This window comes from Sitophilus oryzae, unplaced genomic scaffold, assembly GCF_002938485.1.
Source record: "Sitophilus oryzae breed Bouriz unplaced genomic scaffold, Soryzae_2.0 scaffold_179_pilon_pilon, whole genome shotgun sequence".
In the NCBI taxonomy this organism is placed as follows: domain Eukaryota; kingdom Metazoa; phylum Arthropoda; class Insecta; order Coleoptera; family Curculionidae; genus Sitophilus; species Sitophilus oryzae.
In genome coordinates, this window is record NW_022146501.1 from 1467285 (window position 1) to 1484717 (window position 17433).

The 17433-nt window shown below is 30.3% G+C and overlaps 1 protein-coding gene across 7 annotated transcripts in view; it reads left to right on the forward strand.

Annotated features, from left to right (window-relative positions):
• LOC115882899 (protein unc-13 homolog B) overlaps positions 1-17433 on the forward strand; it is a 346607-nt gene that overhangs the window by 310502 nt on the left and 18672 nt on the right. For all 7 annotated transcript variants that reach the window (XM_030901160.1, XM_030901155.1, XM_030901154.1 and 4 more), the window contains one exon: positions 6051-6157. In XM_030901160.1, coding sequence (XP_030757020.1) covers positions 6051-6157 — 107 coding nt within the window. The remainder of the gene's footprint in view (positions 1-6050; positions 6158-17433) is intronic.

Sequence of the window (17433 nt, forward strand, 5' to 3'; positions counted from 1 at the left end):
CGTGTCGATTGCTGATTGAATTCGAGCCAGAAATGGCTCAAAATGAAATAAGGAAGTTACCAACAGATATTCAGGCTGAGGCGACAAACGCCATATCCAAACTACTTCCATTTAAATCCCGAATAACTTAAGAAAAGGAATACAAACATTTTTAAAAATAGAAACAATTAAAAAACGCGCGAGAAGAAATAAAGTTTTTAACCTATCCTCGCTGTTAAAGTATCATTTAATCTACCCTTGCGGTTAAAGTACTATTTTATCTACTATTTTTGATAGATATAAGGCAATTTTAACAGTTGCCCATTTTGCCCACAGAATCTGCATTCACCGTTGTTTATTATTTAAGACATAAGTGTTCAAAGTATTTTTTTATTAGATAAAGTTATCTTCCAATACAATTAACTCTCCTGAATACAAGATAAGTTAAAATTTCATATCCCAAAATCTACCCCATTTTACTTTTATATATTTAAATGATGAAATTAATAAGAAAAAGCTGAAACGCCAGAATCATGTTTATATTCCGCGTTAAAACCAACTTTTCATTTCATCAAAGCAATTTCTCATAATACCCTAAAAAGGTCAAAGGTTATTTAAGGTCCGTTTACACAAAACGTACGTATTTTTGTAACTTGAAATATTTAATAAGATTTGGCTCGCATTCATATATTATTTTTGGCTGTCTTTTTTTATTTCATTCATACCTGGAGAAGAGTTGAATATTCGGGTATAAATATATAGATTTTCCATATTTCTCAAGAATGTTATTATTGGAACATTTTTTTAATTTAAAAATTTCAAATTCTAGTTTTGATATAAACTTTTTCAATTCTAATGCAAATTCTAGCCATTTTAAAACATCTAATTTAAATTCAAATCTACATTTTTTAGGTTAAGGTTATTCTGAGGTAAACTTTCTTTTTAAAAAGTTTTCCTTTCCTTGACACTTTCAGTTTAAATAGAACTAGTTACCAATTTGCTTATTATCTCTATATATGAGAGATTCAGAAGTGAACTGGATCAAGTCATAGAAGATAATTATGGAGAAAATGAGAGTTAAAGTTTTTTTAATATTACTTAATTAAAATAAAACAAGCTGAAGAAGAAAACTTCACACAATGCTTTATTATATTTTAAATTGTATAATTACAAACTAAAGTAACTCAAAATACAACTGTAGTCATTTTTAATTATGTTTGTTTATACTTTTTTGTACTTGAACCATTTTATCTCTAAAAATATTTGAAATGTTAGCTAGAAATTGATTTATCGGTACATTCTTCTACGTCATTAAGGGATTCGTTGACTTCACATTATCTATTCCGTGTTTCTTCGATTTTTATAAAAATTATGGTATGTAGGCGGAATAAAGGGAAGAAGATATTTCATTTGTTGCCTTTTACAGTGTGTAACATTACGTCTATATGAAATGATAATATTTTTCTTCCTCGTGCAGCTTTATTCAGATCAACAAAATGTCAGATATTTAAGTATTTGTAAGAAAAACAGCCTAAATTATTGATGCAGTAATAGTGAAAATAATGATAAATCAAACTATACTTTCAGAATCGATAGAATCAGACCATTCAGATGGCTGATAATCTGATTCACTTGGTGCAAATGATTCAGCCTTTTTGTCATTGTCATTTATTTTATCAAAAAAATATTTTTTTTACCTCTAAATTCAAGCACGTATGTTAAAATCGCGCACAGCGTTAAATTTTATGGACTTGATCTAGTTCACTTCTGAAAGGAACCAACAGAATATTCAGAAACCAAAGAGAAACAAGCGATGGCTGCTTAATGCGTGAAGTATGACTTGATTCATTTCTCTACAGGAAAAAACAATACTATTTTATAAACTTATAAAGACGATTATCTTAAAATATTAGGAAATTGGACTTGGTCCATTTTAATTCTGACTATCCTGATCTTTATAAAAATGACCAGCTGTTAAGCAAAAATATTTTTAACGTACGAGTTGGTAGGAGGCAATTTTTATAAAAACCAGCGCTTACGTTATCAGCAGGATTACGGGACGTCGTTGCAGCCCCCTAAACTGAATATTACTTTTATAGTGCTCTTACTCGTGCTTAATTATCTTCGACGTATAGTTCAGCGCTCTCAAAACTATGGCATTCACTCACATACCACGTAAATTAACTATATCCATTTATCGAGCGTGGAAACGCGTATTTCCGTCATCTCCAGCGACAGCTCCGACTCGGAAACTCGAGCAAGGCAGAAATGTGAAGGGTTATTTAAGACCAATTTGAGATAATTGACGTGGCTTTTTTTTGTTCGAATTAATAATCCACCGAATACGAGTATGTTACTTTCTCGAGTGTACTATTAAAGTTGATTAAATTATACACAAGGGGGAGTTGTTAGGAAATTCTAGTATAAGTTTTGTGTAATAGAATGATTATATTCCCAGAATACGATGAAATATAATAAAAGATAGGTAAATTTTCGATACATAAAATATTCTAGTTAAGAAAATGAGTCTCATGCTTTCGTAAATTATGATAAATTAGGAGTAATTTCTCAAAAATAACCTAATATAAGAAAATATAACCTAGAATGAAATAAAATATACTTTTGGACATTAACTTTAGTTTTTAAATTTTCTACAGCGTTTTTGTCAGGTGTATCACTAACCAAGTTCTAAAATTATCGACCTTACACAGGGTGGTCCGAACTGTATTGCGGAAACTTCGACAGCATATTCTGCAGATAAAAATAAGTAAAAAAGTTTGTATAAATGTATGTCCAAAAATGCTTAGTTTCGGAGATACAGGGTGTAGAAGTTTCATTTTTATTTCGATTTTTTCCAAATAATTTCTTTTGTAACGTTAATATTTAGATGAAAATTGGTGTCTGGGAGTCTTTTGGCATAAGAAATTTAATTTTGATGTCAATTTGACTGCTACTTGTAGAGGACGCCGCCTATATATTTTTTAACTGGTTTACTTTTTTAACTATTTTTTAACTACGTTTACGACGTTTGTACGTAAAAAAGGTCACTTGATAAAAGTCGCTACGAATAATTTAAAAACGTTATTGTAAAAAATACATAGTGTTATATTTGAAATAACGAAGTTTTTATGTAAAATAAATAATATTTAAATAGTCCAGCAATTTCTTATCAGTATCCCCCTGTATACATTGAAGGCAGCAATAATTTTTTTTAGTAAAGTTTATTTCTCTTCCTTTAAAGTCAACACAAGAGTTAACCCTGAAAAGTAATGTTACTTATTATTATATTATGCATATTTAAATATCTTTAAATATCTCAAAAAACCAAAGCATTTAAACATATTAACCCTTATAATAAATGCCTTTTTTTATGCCCAAGAATCCAAAAATGAAATAAAATAGCGGGTGTGTGTGTTCCATAAGAAAAAATATAACTTTGGTATGGATCTTACTTCTGACACACCCTGTGTACTACGCACAAATTATGCGCAAATTATGCACAATTGTGCACAAATTATGCACATTGCCTCTCTACATATACCCCTAAAAAATTTAGTTTCTATATATTTCCGTTTTCGTATAATCAACTGAGGCGAATGAGGTGCGCCATATTACCCTTCAAAAGAGTTAAAACACATGTAGGTGGCGCCCCCTATAAATAGGAGTCATATTGACATCAAAATCAAATTTCTTATGTTAAAAAACACCAAGATACCAATTTTCTTCCAAATAATGACGTTACTTAGAAATTATTTGGAAAAAATCGAGATAAAAATTAAACTTCTACACCCTGTATCTCCGAAACTAAGCATTTTGGGGCATACATTTATACGAACTTTTTTACTTTATTTCTTTTTAAGGCTTTCACAAGTAAAGCAGTTCGATGCAGTTAAGCGTGAGATTATCCACTGTGGATGCCAGTAATAATCAGGATAGTGCTTATTTTATTTATTAATTTTTGACGTATTTGATATTGAAGCAAAAATACCTGAAACAAGAATAAAAATAATATAACAATAAAATAATATAATTAATTCATCTTTCATTTACTTTTTATTCAAGGTATTTTTTCATTTAATTACCTCGAATAAAGCAATTTTCGAAATTATTCACTTCTGAACAGCTCTTATCCGATTTGGACGCAGTCCCAGAACAATAAAATAAAAATTAATTCTGCCATGCCTTCTCGCGAGAAGCTCGAGCAACAGATATAACTTGGCACGATACCAAGGCATAATTCAAAAGGTCAAGGGAGGTGCAAAGCTCTTTAAGAGTACCCGACTATTTTTTTTCTAAAATTTAAATATTTTCCCGGCTTGTTCGGATATGAGAGGGTTTTCTACATTTTAGTTTTATGTTTTTTATTATTTAATTTAAATATGTGAGGAACGAATCGTCTACTTGGAAATACTATATTTTAAATTTATATACAGTATGTCCCCGGATTGACTTTACAAGAGGAAAAACTTTTTTATCATTTTTTTTGCTTGTTCTAAAATAGTTAATCCCGTTTATATTTTTCCAAATTTCCATACCGTTTTAGAGGAAATTAAAAAAACATGAAAATATGTTTGAAAGTAAAGATGAGCAAGAAATCACAAACTGCGATTCATTTGTAGCGATTTTAAATCGTAATCGCAACCTGCGATTGGCTCGTAGGAAACTGCGATTGCGATTTTCTTCTATTTGAGAGTTTCAATTTAGGCAACCAGTATTACTATAGCTGCGATTTGCGACTTTGTTGCGATTTGCGATTTTGCTGCGATTGCGATTTTATAAACTGGGACCATGATTTCTATCTCCGAGTTTTGTGGGAGTTGCGATTTGCGATATTGTTGCGAATGTAATTTTGTGGTCTATTGAAGCATTTTATAGTAAACTGGGATTAAATTTTCTCTCTGATATTATTTATTTGTAGAGAAGGTATTATTTTTCTAGGGTTACGATTATAATATACCGGGTGTTTCTCAAGAGTTTACCCCCTATAACTTTTTTATTTTTTCTGATAAAAAAACGAGGTTGGTATGTTAGTATATGATATAAATTAGGATTGATTGACATATTCAATTGTTTTATGTAGTCACTTCCTTTTTCACCGGAAATGACTACATAAGTTTTGATTTTTAAATGGCACTGTTGGTATTTTTTTTCTTTATTCGATAGAAAATGACACTCTGAATAGAATGGCATATCATATGGCAACTTTTGACATATTCGCTTAAAAAATCGTATTTTAAATTTCAATCTAGAATGTCATGGCTGTGTTTAAAACACTAATTTTAATGAAGAAGCCTTGGAAAAGTAGATTTGATCGTCTGTTGTTTTTCGCGTCTTGTCCTGGCCAGTTAAAAGATGCCCAAATCGTATTTTTAATCATATCACATTTTTTTCAAATGGAAGGAAGGTGGCTCATTGTTATATTTAGAAAAAGCATTTTTTACGAATAATTTGGTTTGGTAAATATTAAAATCTCAATCGCAGTTTACAGTCGCTGCGGTTTAAAAATCGCAATCGCAGTTTCAATTGCTATTGGAGAATCGCAATTTTCCTCATCTCTAGTTGAAAGTCCGAAAAATCAAAACGCGTTTCTATGGTAATATACATAATTTCGTTTTCATTCTTTAATAGATTGTTGTTGATAAAATTTTAACTAACGTCATATTTATTGCTGTTTTAAAATGTTAAAGAAGCACAAAATTTATTTAGATCAATGCTACGGATAGGGTGATAATTGATATCGGAAAATGTGATACCTTAACAATAGCAAGAAATATGACGTTAATCAAGATTAATAATAATCATCTATCACAGAATGAAGATTTTTAGCAACTTTTGAAGCCAAAGGTTTTTTTTCATTTCTTGGTCCTAAATTTACAAAGCTCATTCCACATCATAAAGACGCAAATCTAGCCCACAAGTCGTTTATAGTTACTTCTTAGAAATATTTTTTATAGACTATTTATAGGTCCCGCTTACAACGAAGGTTCAAAGATGAGGAAAAGCAGTTTACCCAAAGAAGAAATTCTCTAATTTTCTAATAATTTTAGCTTATTTTAAAACTTATTATTTAGGGATGTGTTTGGTGTGGAGGAGAAGAGTCACGCCGGTCACATGAAGGCCGTCAAGCAGTCCGTGTTGGATGGCACGTCAAAGTGGTCGGCTAAAATCGCCATTACAGGTTTGTCGACACTAGTGACCTCTGTGGCTCCGGACGAATGTCTCGTATATAGTCTTGATATTTTTTTCTGTGACTCTGTGGCCGTGTTGAATTTGTACTGTGAGAAACAGTGTTCGAAAAAAGCCCTATATCAGGTTTCATGCTTAAATATATTCAGTCTTTTTTTTGTAATTAAAAAAGAAAAAAAGGCAGTCTCAGTTTTTCTTTTTTTTTATTTTTTGTTTAATTTTTTTTATTTATTTCTTTTTTGTGTCTTTTTTTCTTTTTTGTTTCTTTTTTTCTTTTTCGTTTCTTTTTTTTTTCTTCTTTTCTTTTTTAATTTTATTCTTTTTTAATTTTAAAAATCAGGCCTCTTTGAGAAAGATGGACGCCTTTCTTACTTTTTTTGTAAAATATGCAGATAATTAATTATTAAATGTTTTTAATAATTCCAGAATTCTTATTCTGGACTAGAAGAAAATCCCCATATTAAAAAAAATACAAAAATAATTACCAGTAGATTTTTAAAATTTATTCTACCATTACCAGCATATTTTATAAAAGAGATTGCAGAAAAAATACCTAATGGAAATCCTGATACGGAGTTTTCTTTTTAACATTGGGTCTCCCTGTATTCCCTGAATTTTCGTCGATGTTTCTTTTTTTCTCGTAAAATACGCTGACAACTGCAAAAAAATATTTTAAATTATTTTTTTGTTTGCCAAGAAGAAACAAACAAAAAAACTGAAACAAAGGAACATCGGCGGAAAAAACTGTATAAATTTCAATTGTACAAAAATTTTCATTTTGCAATTTCTCTTTTTCTTTTCGATCCATAGTATTTTTATTTTTATCATTTCGCCTTCAGGGTACAATATGATGTATATTCGTATATTTCACTACTCTGCCTTTGATTTATTTAACTTCTTTTTGTTTCTTTTTATTCATACTACATTTTAATTTTGATCTATCATCACAGTAACAAAAATAAAATAGAACATTTTTTGGCATTTTTTTTCTGGCTGAATGTATCCGTGAGCTTTCGCTGTAATTTATCCCCACCCTGTATAAATTCCGTCGCTTTAAGCCAATAGATTTTAAAGGAAATATGGTAAAAACTAGATTTTTAGATCAATGATTAGGTCACTATCGCTCTAGATATACCTATAGGGTGTCCCACCAAAAATTACCTCACCTCGATTGATATAGCAGAAAGTACAAAGTGGTCAAATAATACAGAACTTTGGCTGCTAGGTAAATCCCACAAGGGAAATCGCTATAATTTGTTTTCGAGTTCAAAAGTTGACCGCTAGGTGGCATAAGATCAACACAAAAGTGAAAATACCAATTTTCTTTTAAATGTTCCTAAACAATAATAATACAATTTTTCCATGACAGTCGGCATTAGAAAAACAATAAATTATATTTTGTAGATGTGTTAAAGAGAACAAAAAGCAAAGACATGATTTTAATGCTAAAATTGTTGTAAATCGTTGTCACTGCCTTTCAAAAGTAAATATCTTCAATAAAAATAAAGCTATTCAGATGAACCAACAAGTTCCAAAATTAATGTAGTGGGAAAAATTCAAACATTTTTACATTAAAACGATGATATATCTGTAAATAATCTCAAAAAACGTACTTTTACTCATAAATCAATAGATTGTTTCGTAATGACTTTGCAACCGGTCACTAGAATGCATTGTTTTTGATTTATCTAAATGCTAATACTGTCTCAGATTGTTAGACTTGTCCTTATTGCACTTTTTGCTACACCTATCGAAGTAATACCAAAGTTGGACACCCTGTATAGATAGGGTATCGCCAATGACCGTAGTTAAACACCACTGCACTATGTAGTGAACTATTCCGCTAGTATTTGGATAACTTTTAAGCGGCTTTAGCGAGGATTTAATTAACCCATTATTGGAATTTCGGTTAAAGCTGGCGCGAAACAAAAATGTCAATTCGAAAATCGATGCCGCCAGGCAGGCAGCTTGAAATTGTGATAGAACTATTCCGGATTTTCATTCAGAAATAAACGGCAGATTATTTTTTTTTTGTACTGGATGTTCCAGCAAGAAGATGCTCTATAAGAAAAAAATATATTTATAACTAAAGAGGCAATGAGAAATTGATGGAAATTATTTTCAAATTTCTGGAGCTAGAGCTGCTATGACAAATAATTATTACTTATATGGTTTAATATAGAGTAAAAACACTCTTTTAATGGAGCTGTAGTTCGTTGGATTCCGAAGTTATTAAAATTTAAATAAAAACAAATGTAACCTTCACCACTTCATTTTAGAAGATATGGCAAAACGGTTCAAATAAAAAAAATCTGCTAAAGATTATGATGCCATTATTTATAGTACCACTTATCCAGGCAAAATTTTGTAAAAATTACATTTTTATATTTGCCAAGCAGTTGCGCGATCTAGCGTTCGTTCTAGAAGCTTGAAAATAATTTCCAGCAATTTCTTATAGCCTCTTTAGTTAAATATTTCTTTCCGCAGGCTCTACGGCTAATACTTTTCGAGACACAGCCGAGAACCATTCTTAGTAGAGTTCCTGATACTTTTAAGATTTTTGGTATTGATTTCTATAAAACTATCCATAATTAATGATATAATAATAAGTACAACACAATACAATGCTAATTTCAGATAAAAGTTTGTCTTTTACTTTATATCTGACATCAAACTGTTAAATTCTTGAATTCTATCTGTTAAGAAATCACTCTAGATATTTTTACGCACGCTAAGTTCAAACGCTTTTTAGATAAACGTAGTAAGAAAAGAGGTCTACGCTAGAATTGCCACGTCAACCAAAAAATAACATGTTATTCTATATTGATACACTTGACTACAAAGTAATATTCTTCTTCACATACAATATTTATCCAATAACGTATATTCCCATTTGACATTTATTTAATAAACTTTAACATACAGTCCTATTTACATACATTATTATTTCGTAAAGAAATTTTTTTCATATGAAAAAAGCCCTAAAAGTTTACCGTTTGAACATAATATATACAAGAAAATGTCAACTTGACAATGCTTGATCCGTTTTATTTACCAATTCTGTAACTAATAAAATATACTTGTCATATTTAAATAAAAAATGACATTTAGCGATTGATCATGTTCTGATTTTAATCAAAATATGTTTTAATAAATAAAAATAGAATACAAGAAATAGAGCTGTTATACAGGGTGATAGGTTTTTACAGGGACAATCGATAGGTTTCGTTGTAAAACAATGAAAATGAATGCAAAAAATCTCCGATCTAGATATTGTGGTTCTCTAGAAACTTCTAATGCACGCTCAGCCTGGGACACCCTGTATATTATGACATACAACATGACATAATTTATAATGATATGATATACAATTTCTAGTTTTTATTTACAAAATTGCCGCTATCTCACACCCACATTACCAAACTTTTTTAAATTCTTGTTACATTAAACATTCCTACTCCACTACGCTTCTGGCGTTTGTATTTGTTTCAACTGAAACGTCGGGAAAATTTAGCCAGAAACTCAGAGGTCTTTAATTCCTTTAGAGACATTAACGTCAAGAACTCAGTTAGTCGCTTAGCAAAAGCTCTGTCATTTGTCTTTCAGCGGTTACTAACAAGGCGCTTAAACAAACAAACGGGAAACCACGACAATCTAAAAAATAAACTGTGCATACATGTTCGTACTGAAACGTAAATACTGTGTTATTCCTTTGTGTTTATTCAAATAATGCTAAACCTTTTTATTTTGAATATAAGACCTTTATCGTACGGCGTTTTTTAATTAAAGCTGGCTTAGCTGAGAAACGAGTTATTACAGCGAGGCACAAGAATTTATGAACTGTATAATATAATTTGGAATGCTCCGTTCCAAAAATGCTTTTTTCTTTATTGTGGTTTTTAATCTCGAAACATGCAGTTATTTTAATAATTACGTAAATAATAAAATATTTAGGTTTTAAAACATCAAGGACTGTTTAGCCATAGTTCACCGTTACGTCATCGTTATTTGTCAAATATGAGTTTTAGGGTGTGTCTGAGATCAGTTCATATTGTTTAGAAAATTTTAAGTGCGTTCCTATATTATTGATTGAGCGAGTTCCGTTTTTTATTGGCATTTATTCATTTTTTCTTGAACTCTTCAACAGTTACGATCCTTTCAATTCCAATCCTTTGGACTGTTGAAAATTTTGTTTCTAAAGCATCAGCAACTCGCTATATTATATAGAAACGCTATCAAGTTATATTTTACATGGGAATATTACATCTTTGCATTGTATTTAGTTCATATATTCCACAGTCGATGGGCAAGCGTGTTCTACCAGCATATCTTTTATAAAGACTTTCAGAGAAATAATTTATAAGCTTAGCAATGAGCTCTGGTCCATTTTGGTTAAATCTTTGAGGCATTTTTGCAATAAGAAGAATTAAATTTTGTTTTACAGAAACAGTCAAATTTTAATTTTGACATTGATCAATGTCCGTCAATAAAATTATAACCCCAAATTAAGTGACAATGACAATTAGTAAAAGGAAATTTTTACATTGATAGATGTCCGTCAATGAAATTATAACCTCAAATCAAACGACAATTACTAAAAAGAATATGCAGTAATTTACGAAATGCCGTAATGACGTCACCAATCTCTTTCATCTCGTTGGCAAGTGACACAAAGAACAAAGAAAAAAACATTTAAAGAACTATTCAAGAACATTTTAGTACTTTTTCGACAAATACGTCTATTAAAAACCGTAGACGTTCAGTAAAATAAAATTATATCAAGATAAACTTCAAAATTAACAATTATTTAATTAGGAAAAACCAAAAAGCCTCAAAGTTACTACTAGTTACTTATATTTATTAAAATCAAAGAAGCGATTGCTATATATTACTAACCTCTACAGATGCCTGAGCAATACATTTATTTATATTAGACTGTATTAAAAAAAAACAGGTACAAAACTATGGTACCTTTATCAACAAATATTGGCTTCAAGCGATTCCCTTAAAAAACAAACCCAACATTGCCTCGCTATCTTTTTTGGTTACATTCACTTTTAAGTTTTCATTCAACTACTTTCACCATATATATACTACCACCATCTCTATAAAATAACTCTTCTACTTCCACAACACTCGGCGCCCACCCTGTATTTAACGAGACGGATTACTAATGTTTTAACGCGCCACATGGACGATATTTTCCCCCACCACCAACATCGCATCCCCAGGTCAGCGGCGACGCCATCGTAACATGCGCGCGCACGTCACATCTGTACTGTTTGTTGTTTCCGGTGTCTCGTCACGCCATTGGCCAATGACAGAACGACATTCGGTGTGGACCCCGACACACACATAGACTCGATCGAGCAGGCCAAACAAATGACAATCGAGGGAACGAGCAAATGGTCTTGCAAGATCGCTATCACAGGTACTGCCACAGCTGCATTCTAGCGGGGACTCTCTCTATCTGTTTTTTCTCTCTAAAATCGTTTTATTATTATTTTACCATGAAATTTTGTTTGTTGTTATCCTGTAACCCCCTGTAATTTCTTGCCAAGGATTATTTTTTTTCTTGTAACTATGAAAATACAGGAAAACATCGAACTTTATATTTTAAATTCAATTTTCTACTGTTGTTTTGGCTCGGCTCTGTGCTGGGACTTGAGGCTGCGCAGACTGTCACATTATTTGTCCCACGCAGCTTAAAATAAGCCAAATGCCTGTCGCACTATTAGGAATATAAATCTCGATGATTTATTTTGTCGGATATATTTAATTTCTTCGTTTTTCTTCAACTTTTGGCAGTTTGGCTAAAATTTCTTGCACTCACAGGCGCTTCGTTTAAAAATATGACTAAATAACTCAATAATATTTAAACTCCATGTTTTCCGATTATTTAAAATACCTATATTATAAAATATCTATATTACATAAGTAAAGATTGCAATTTTTCATGCTTTTGTTAATCAACCTTGTTTTAATTAATATATATTTTTCAGAGGAACTCTTTGTGATAAAATATAGGTACAAATGTTTATTCACAAAATACAAGTAAACAATTTCTCCTCCAAAAATAATGTAATTGGCAAAAAATTAGAAACCAAAGTAACAAAATACCAATTTAATTTAAAATGAATATTTTTGTCAATTTTTATAATTAGTAAATTAGTTCACACAATTTAAAATATCCTATATTTTTAAAGAAATAAAACTCTTACCGCTGCTGAGTTTCAGTTAGGTTTAATCAAAAAATGATATTCCTGACAGCATAATGTACGTTGGTAACCTAATGATTCGTATTATTGGCATATTCTCAGAAAAAAAGGACCCAAATGCGTAGTGATAAACATATTTACAATCTCATTCAAGTTTTTATAGCGTATCCTTTTACGTCTCTACCCGTTTTACTAGCACATAGCATTAAAAAAATATGAAAAAAACATAAAAGTTTGTGAGGATGTAGCAACAATAAACAGTGACACGAGATCTAAAATTCTTAAATAAAAATAACGATACGTATTTACAAAAAGGAAATAAGAGAATTTTTCTGAAAATCCTGCAAAAGAAATATAATAAAAATATCTACAAAAGGCAGAAACTGCGACAAAAAATATAAGTCTATTATTAAAAAAATACAGTTTCTTTCTACCAGTGTTATTTTTGGTCTTTATTAAAAATACTTTATTAATGTTAAATTTTTAAAGCCATTATATTTGAAAGGTACGTTAATTACTATGTTTTATAAGAAAGGATTATACATTATAATAGCCTCTATTCAATATTAAAATTTGATGAAAAGAAGCTAAGAAGCAAGGCTAGTTATTACTAAAAGGTTTCCTATAATTTATTATGATTTTATCAGAAAAAATATTTACAAACAAAAATCTGAATATAAAAAAATTGTCTTTGTACTATGTGCGCATATTCGAAGTGAAATTTCTTACTAACGGTTATTAAAATGAAGGATTTGAAAGATAAGTTTAAAAAAATTTTGAAAGAAACTGCAATGTTGAAAAAGTAACAAATTGATAGTTTGATTCATTTTCACAAAATTTGTATTAAAATGTCCGTCTGTCCGTCTTGCCACTTTTTAAATAATTTTTTTTTCTCTCGACCTTGTTCTTTCGCAGCCATGGCAATCACATATGTACAGAATTCAATTCAACAGCTCCAATTCTTGTAGAGAATTGAACGCTCTACAAAAAAAGTCTCTTACAATTTTTCGATAAACCTACTCCTTCAAAAGTTATTCACGGTTAAAGTTAACCTCTCGGTAGATTCCTAAATTTTTCAATATTTTTGACAAAATTATGATTATTTTTGAAAAATTTAATCTATTACTGTAAAAATATACAATTCTAATGGTGTTAAGGTTGGGAATTAAGAAATCTTCAAATCTAATGAATTTTAAACCATTTAAGTATAGCTGATTTATTTTAATAAAAGTTTTCTTTGTATAGCTGATTTATTTTAATAAACGTTTGATATTTTTTTTATGTTGGTAAGAATGTTTGTAAAAATAATATCGTCAACTCAATAGAAAAAAAAATGTTAGGAAAAAAAACAGAAATTTACCGCGAACTTACTTAAAATTAGTTAATTAAGTACTGCAAAAGAATACAAGCTCAAAAATAATAAGTATTAGAATTAACTACCTGTCATGCAGTCAATTGTTTTCCATGAGTCAAAATTGTTTATCATGGCATCATGAAAATTGCTTTTTTTAAATAATAGAAATAATTATATATAAATAAAATTAATCATAATTTTGTCATAAAAGTAGAAAATTTAGGAATTTCGCGAGTGGTTAATTTCAACCGTGAATAACTTTTGAAAGAGTAGATTTATGGAAAAATTGTAAGAGCCCTTTTTTGTAGAGCGTTCAATTCTGTATAATATCGTCGGTGAAATGTGATAAACTTCTAACTCCATTGTTCCTAATTTTACAGGAGAGCAAAAAAACGGTACAAAAAAATATGTACACATGTAGGAAATATTTTCATGCGTTAATATGATAAAGAGATAAGAATTTTATTTGGTGGGGAACAATAACGCTCAAGATTTCGTGTTACATAATTTGTTTCAGACACAAAAGGGAGATAGCAGATATTCGTCTTGCAGAAATAAGAAATAAAAATAAACTTCTGGAGATAACAAACTTTATTGTTTGAAATTTTGAAAATGGAATTGAATATTACCCAAACAGATTTAGAAATAATGAATTAAATTTAAAAATATGATATTCATAACCATATTATATCTAGAATATCGTCGATCTAGAAGTAAAACATACAAGTCCAAAAACGAATAAATTTTTAATGCATTTTTAAAGAACTGAAGTAGCAGCATTTTGAACTCAATGAATATGAAAATAATTTAAAAATTAAACTTATAATTCTTAGAAGATAAGGTAGAATTCTTCCAGGCTTATCCTAATTTTTATACAACGGTAATATAGACCGAGCTTGAAAAACAGTGCGTGATTTTATTAAATTTTTATTACTTTTCTCCTTTTTAATTTTTATAAAAATTATGTATCATTTACGTGGAAAAATGTTGAAAAGAATAAAACTGATTAGGTATTATGGAAATTCTTGTACAAGTAAATAATGGTTATTTAAAATATTTATAGCACGCCGATGAAGTGCTCGTATATAGAGAATTTCGTTTTTCCCCTTACCCTTTACGGATACCCCGTATTTACAGAACGGATCGACGACGCAGGGTCGGACTGGCCATATTATATCTATATAACTATTAGGGGGGCCTCAGCTTTCGCGGGTCCCCTTTATAGTTCATTAGTTTTTATTCTTAACAATATTTGTTTTTGTATTGCATTATGGCATTTGCATTGCATTGGTTTACCTTGCATTAGGGTAGTTCCCTGATTTCTATACAGGGTGAGTCTTAAATAAGTGCAAATATTTTTAGAGCTGGTAAATCTCGATAAAAGAAACATAATATTTTCTCTTTACCGTTTTTTCAAATAGATCCAAAACACCCGAGTTATTTCACTTTTAAAATTTCCAATTTTTTGCTATAATTTTGAGAATCATTGGATTTTCTTTCTTGTAAAATTAATCTACTACCTATGTTGCCATATTACAAACAAAGTAAAAAAAAAATTCCCAATTTTTTTTTTTAAATTTCCCAAATTTTCCAAATAACCTCATAATCGTGTTTCTTGGGTCGAAATATACTACCCCTAAAAATATTTCCACTTATTTAAGACTCACCCTGTATATAATAGGGAAAACCAAAACGCAAGGCGAAAAAATACGCAAAAAAAATCCACACGGGCCCCTCCTTACATTGCCACCCAGGCTCCTTTGGCCTAATGCGACCCCGGATCGACGTACTGTACTAAAGAAACATACGAGTAAGCATCCGTGTGTTTGCTTTAGCGTGATCGTAACGGAAATTACGGAGATAGCAGCATTTCGGTGACAATTTTAGATCACTGGGAGTTAGCAGATATTATTGTGTTAAAATAGCAAATTTTCTTTAATCGGAAAAAAATTATTTGCTTTCCCTACTTATAGAGTATTTTTTTCTCTTTCTAATGGTATAAAAAAACGTATTAACGTAAAAAATGGAGTTAGCAGGTTATCACGTTTCACTGACGATATGTGGTTCATGGCTGCGAGAGAACAAGATCGAGAGCAAAAAAAAATAAATTAAATTATTTTCTTTGGGCAAGGTTTATTGTGAATATTAAGGGTTTACAATGGTCTGTTATTCTTTTTAGACAATAAACTAAAAATTTAGAGGACTTCGTGAGAGAAATCATCAACTTTGTAAATATCGGACACCCTACTGTATATCGGATAATTATGTATGCACAAAGCAAATCTCTCGTGGATATATTAGATATTGAAAATGCTGTTGACGCGACGGCGTAAACTAGAATTTTTCATTTTTGGAATCCTGCGGGAGAGCCGGTTTCTGTTCCAGGTCACGTCACATCCCGTCCGGCACAGTAGCAATATATTCCGCTCACGCGAACCAGAGGATAGTCTTGTAGTCTCGTTAGACGACTTTTGTGCTTTAAGAGGGATAGGGCTGCGATTGTTAAAGCATCCCTTGTTTGTTCTGTTTATTTGGTTAAAACTAAGCTGTTTGGTAAATTGAATTTACATACACCAAAAATTTATTTATTATAATTTTAAAAGTATGTTCATAATATTACTGGACACGATTCGCACTTAATAACGCAAAAAAATTTCATTATACGGGGTGTTCCTCACAAGTGGCTTACCTCTATTACATTTTTATTTTTTCAGATAAAAACGAGATTTTGTGTGTTAGTATATTGATTCACGTAATCAATTGGTTTTGGTCACTTCCTGTTTTATCGGAAATGACAACAACTTTTAAATAAAACCCTCGGTATTTTTTTTACTTTATTCTATAGAAAATGACGCTTTGAATCAAATTAGAGTTGTGTTAAAAATGGCTGTGTTAAAAACACAAATTTTTAATCTAGCTTAGGAAAACTATATTTCATCGCGTAATATTTTTTTTGTCTTGTCCTGGAACGAGGGCGGCTCATTAGCATATTTTGATAAAGCATTTTCTTTTGAATAACTTGGTACCACACACTAGGTATTTCGAGTCAAATTGTCATTATGAACCGCGTGTTACAATTTCAAATAAACCATATGCGAAAATGTCACAAGTTGACATATGATATGTCATTCTATTCAAAGTGTCATTTACTGTCGAAGAAAGTAAAAAAATACCGAGGGTGTCATTTAAAAATCAAACGTTGTAGTTATTTCCGGTGAAACAGGAAGTTCTCGTTTTTTTATCTAAAAAAATAAGGAAGTTATAGGGGTGAAGGGTGTTTCAGAGGTTCTAGTAAAATGTTTGCATAATTTTTGTGGATGCCATTCGCGTTTTATATTTGTTTGTTTTAAGTACAGTTCCCCAATATTATATTTGTTTATATAAAAGTTTAACTTTTATTGTATTTATTTTGTTAACTACATTGTTATATGTGGATAAAAATATGTATGCACTTAAAAAATCACTGCAAATAATATCTCAGCATTAATCGTCACATTGGTCTCCCCAGATTTTAGAAAAAAAACCTTTAGGTAAAAATTGTTTAGTAAAACTAGTTTTGTTATATTTTCCCCACTTTACTAGATATTCTTACTATTAATACTCTTTCAGAGAACAGAATCTGCTCTTAGGGCAAATTTTTTTAACAACTAGCTCTGTTGTTTCTATTTATCTAGTTTAATTTTCTAAGTAAATTTT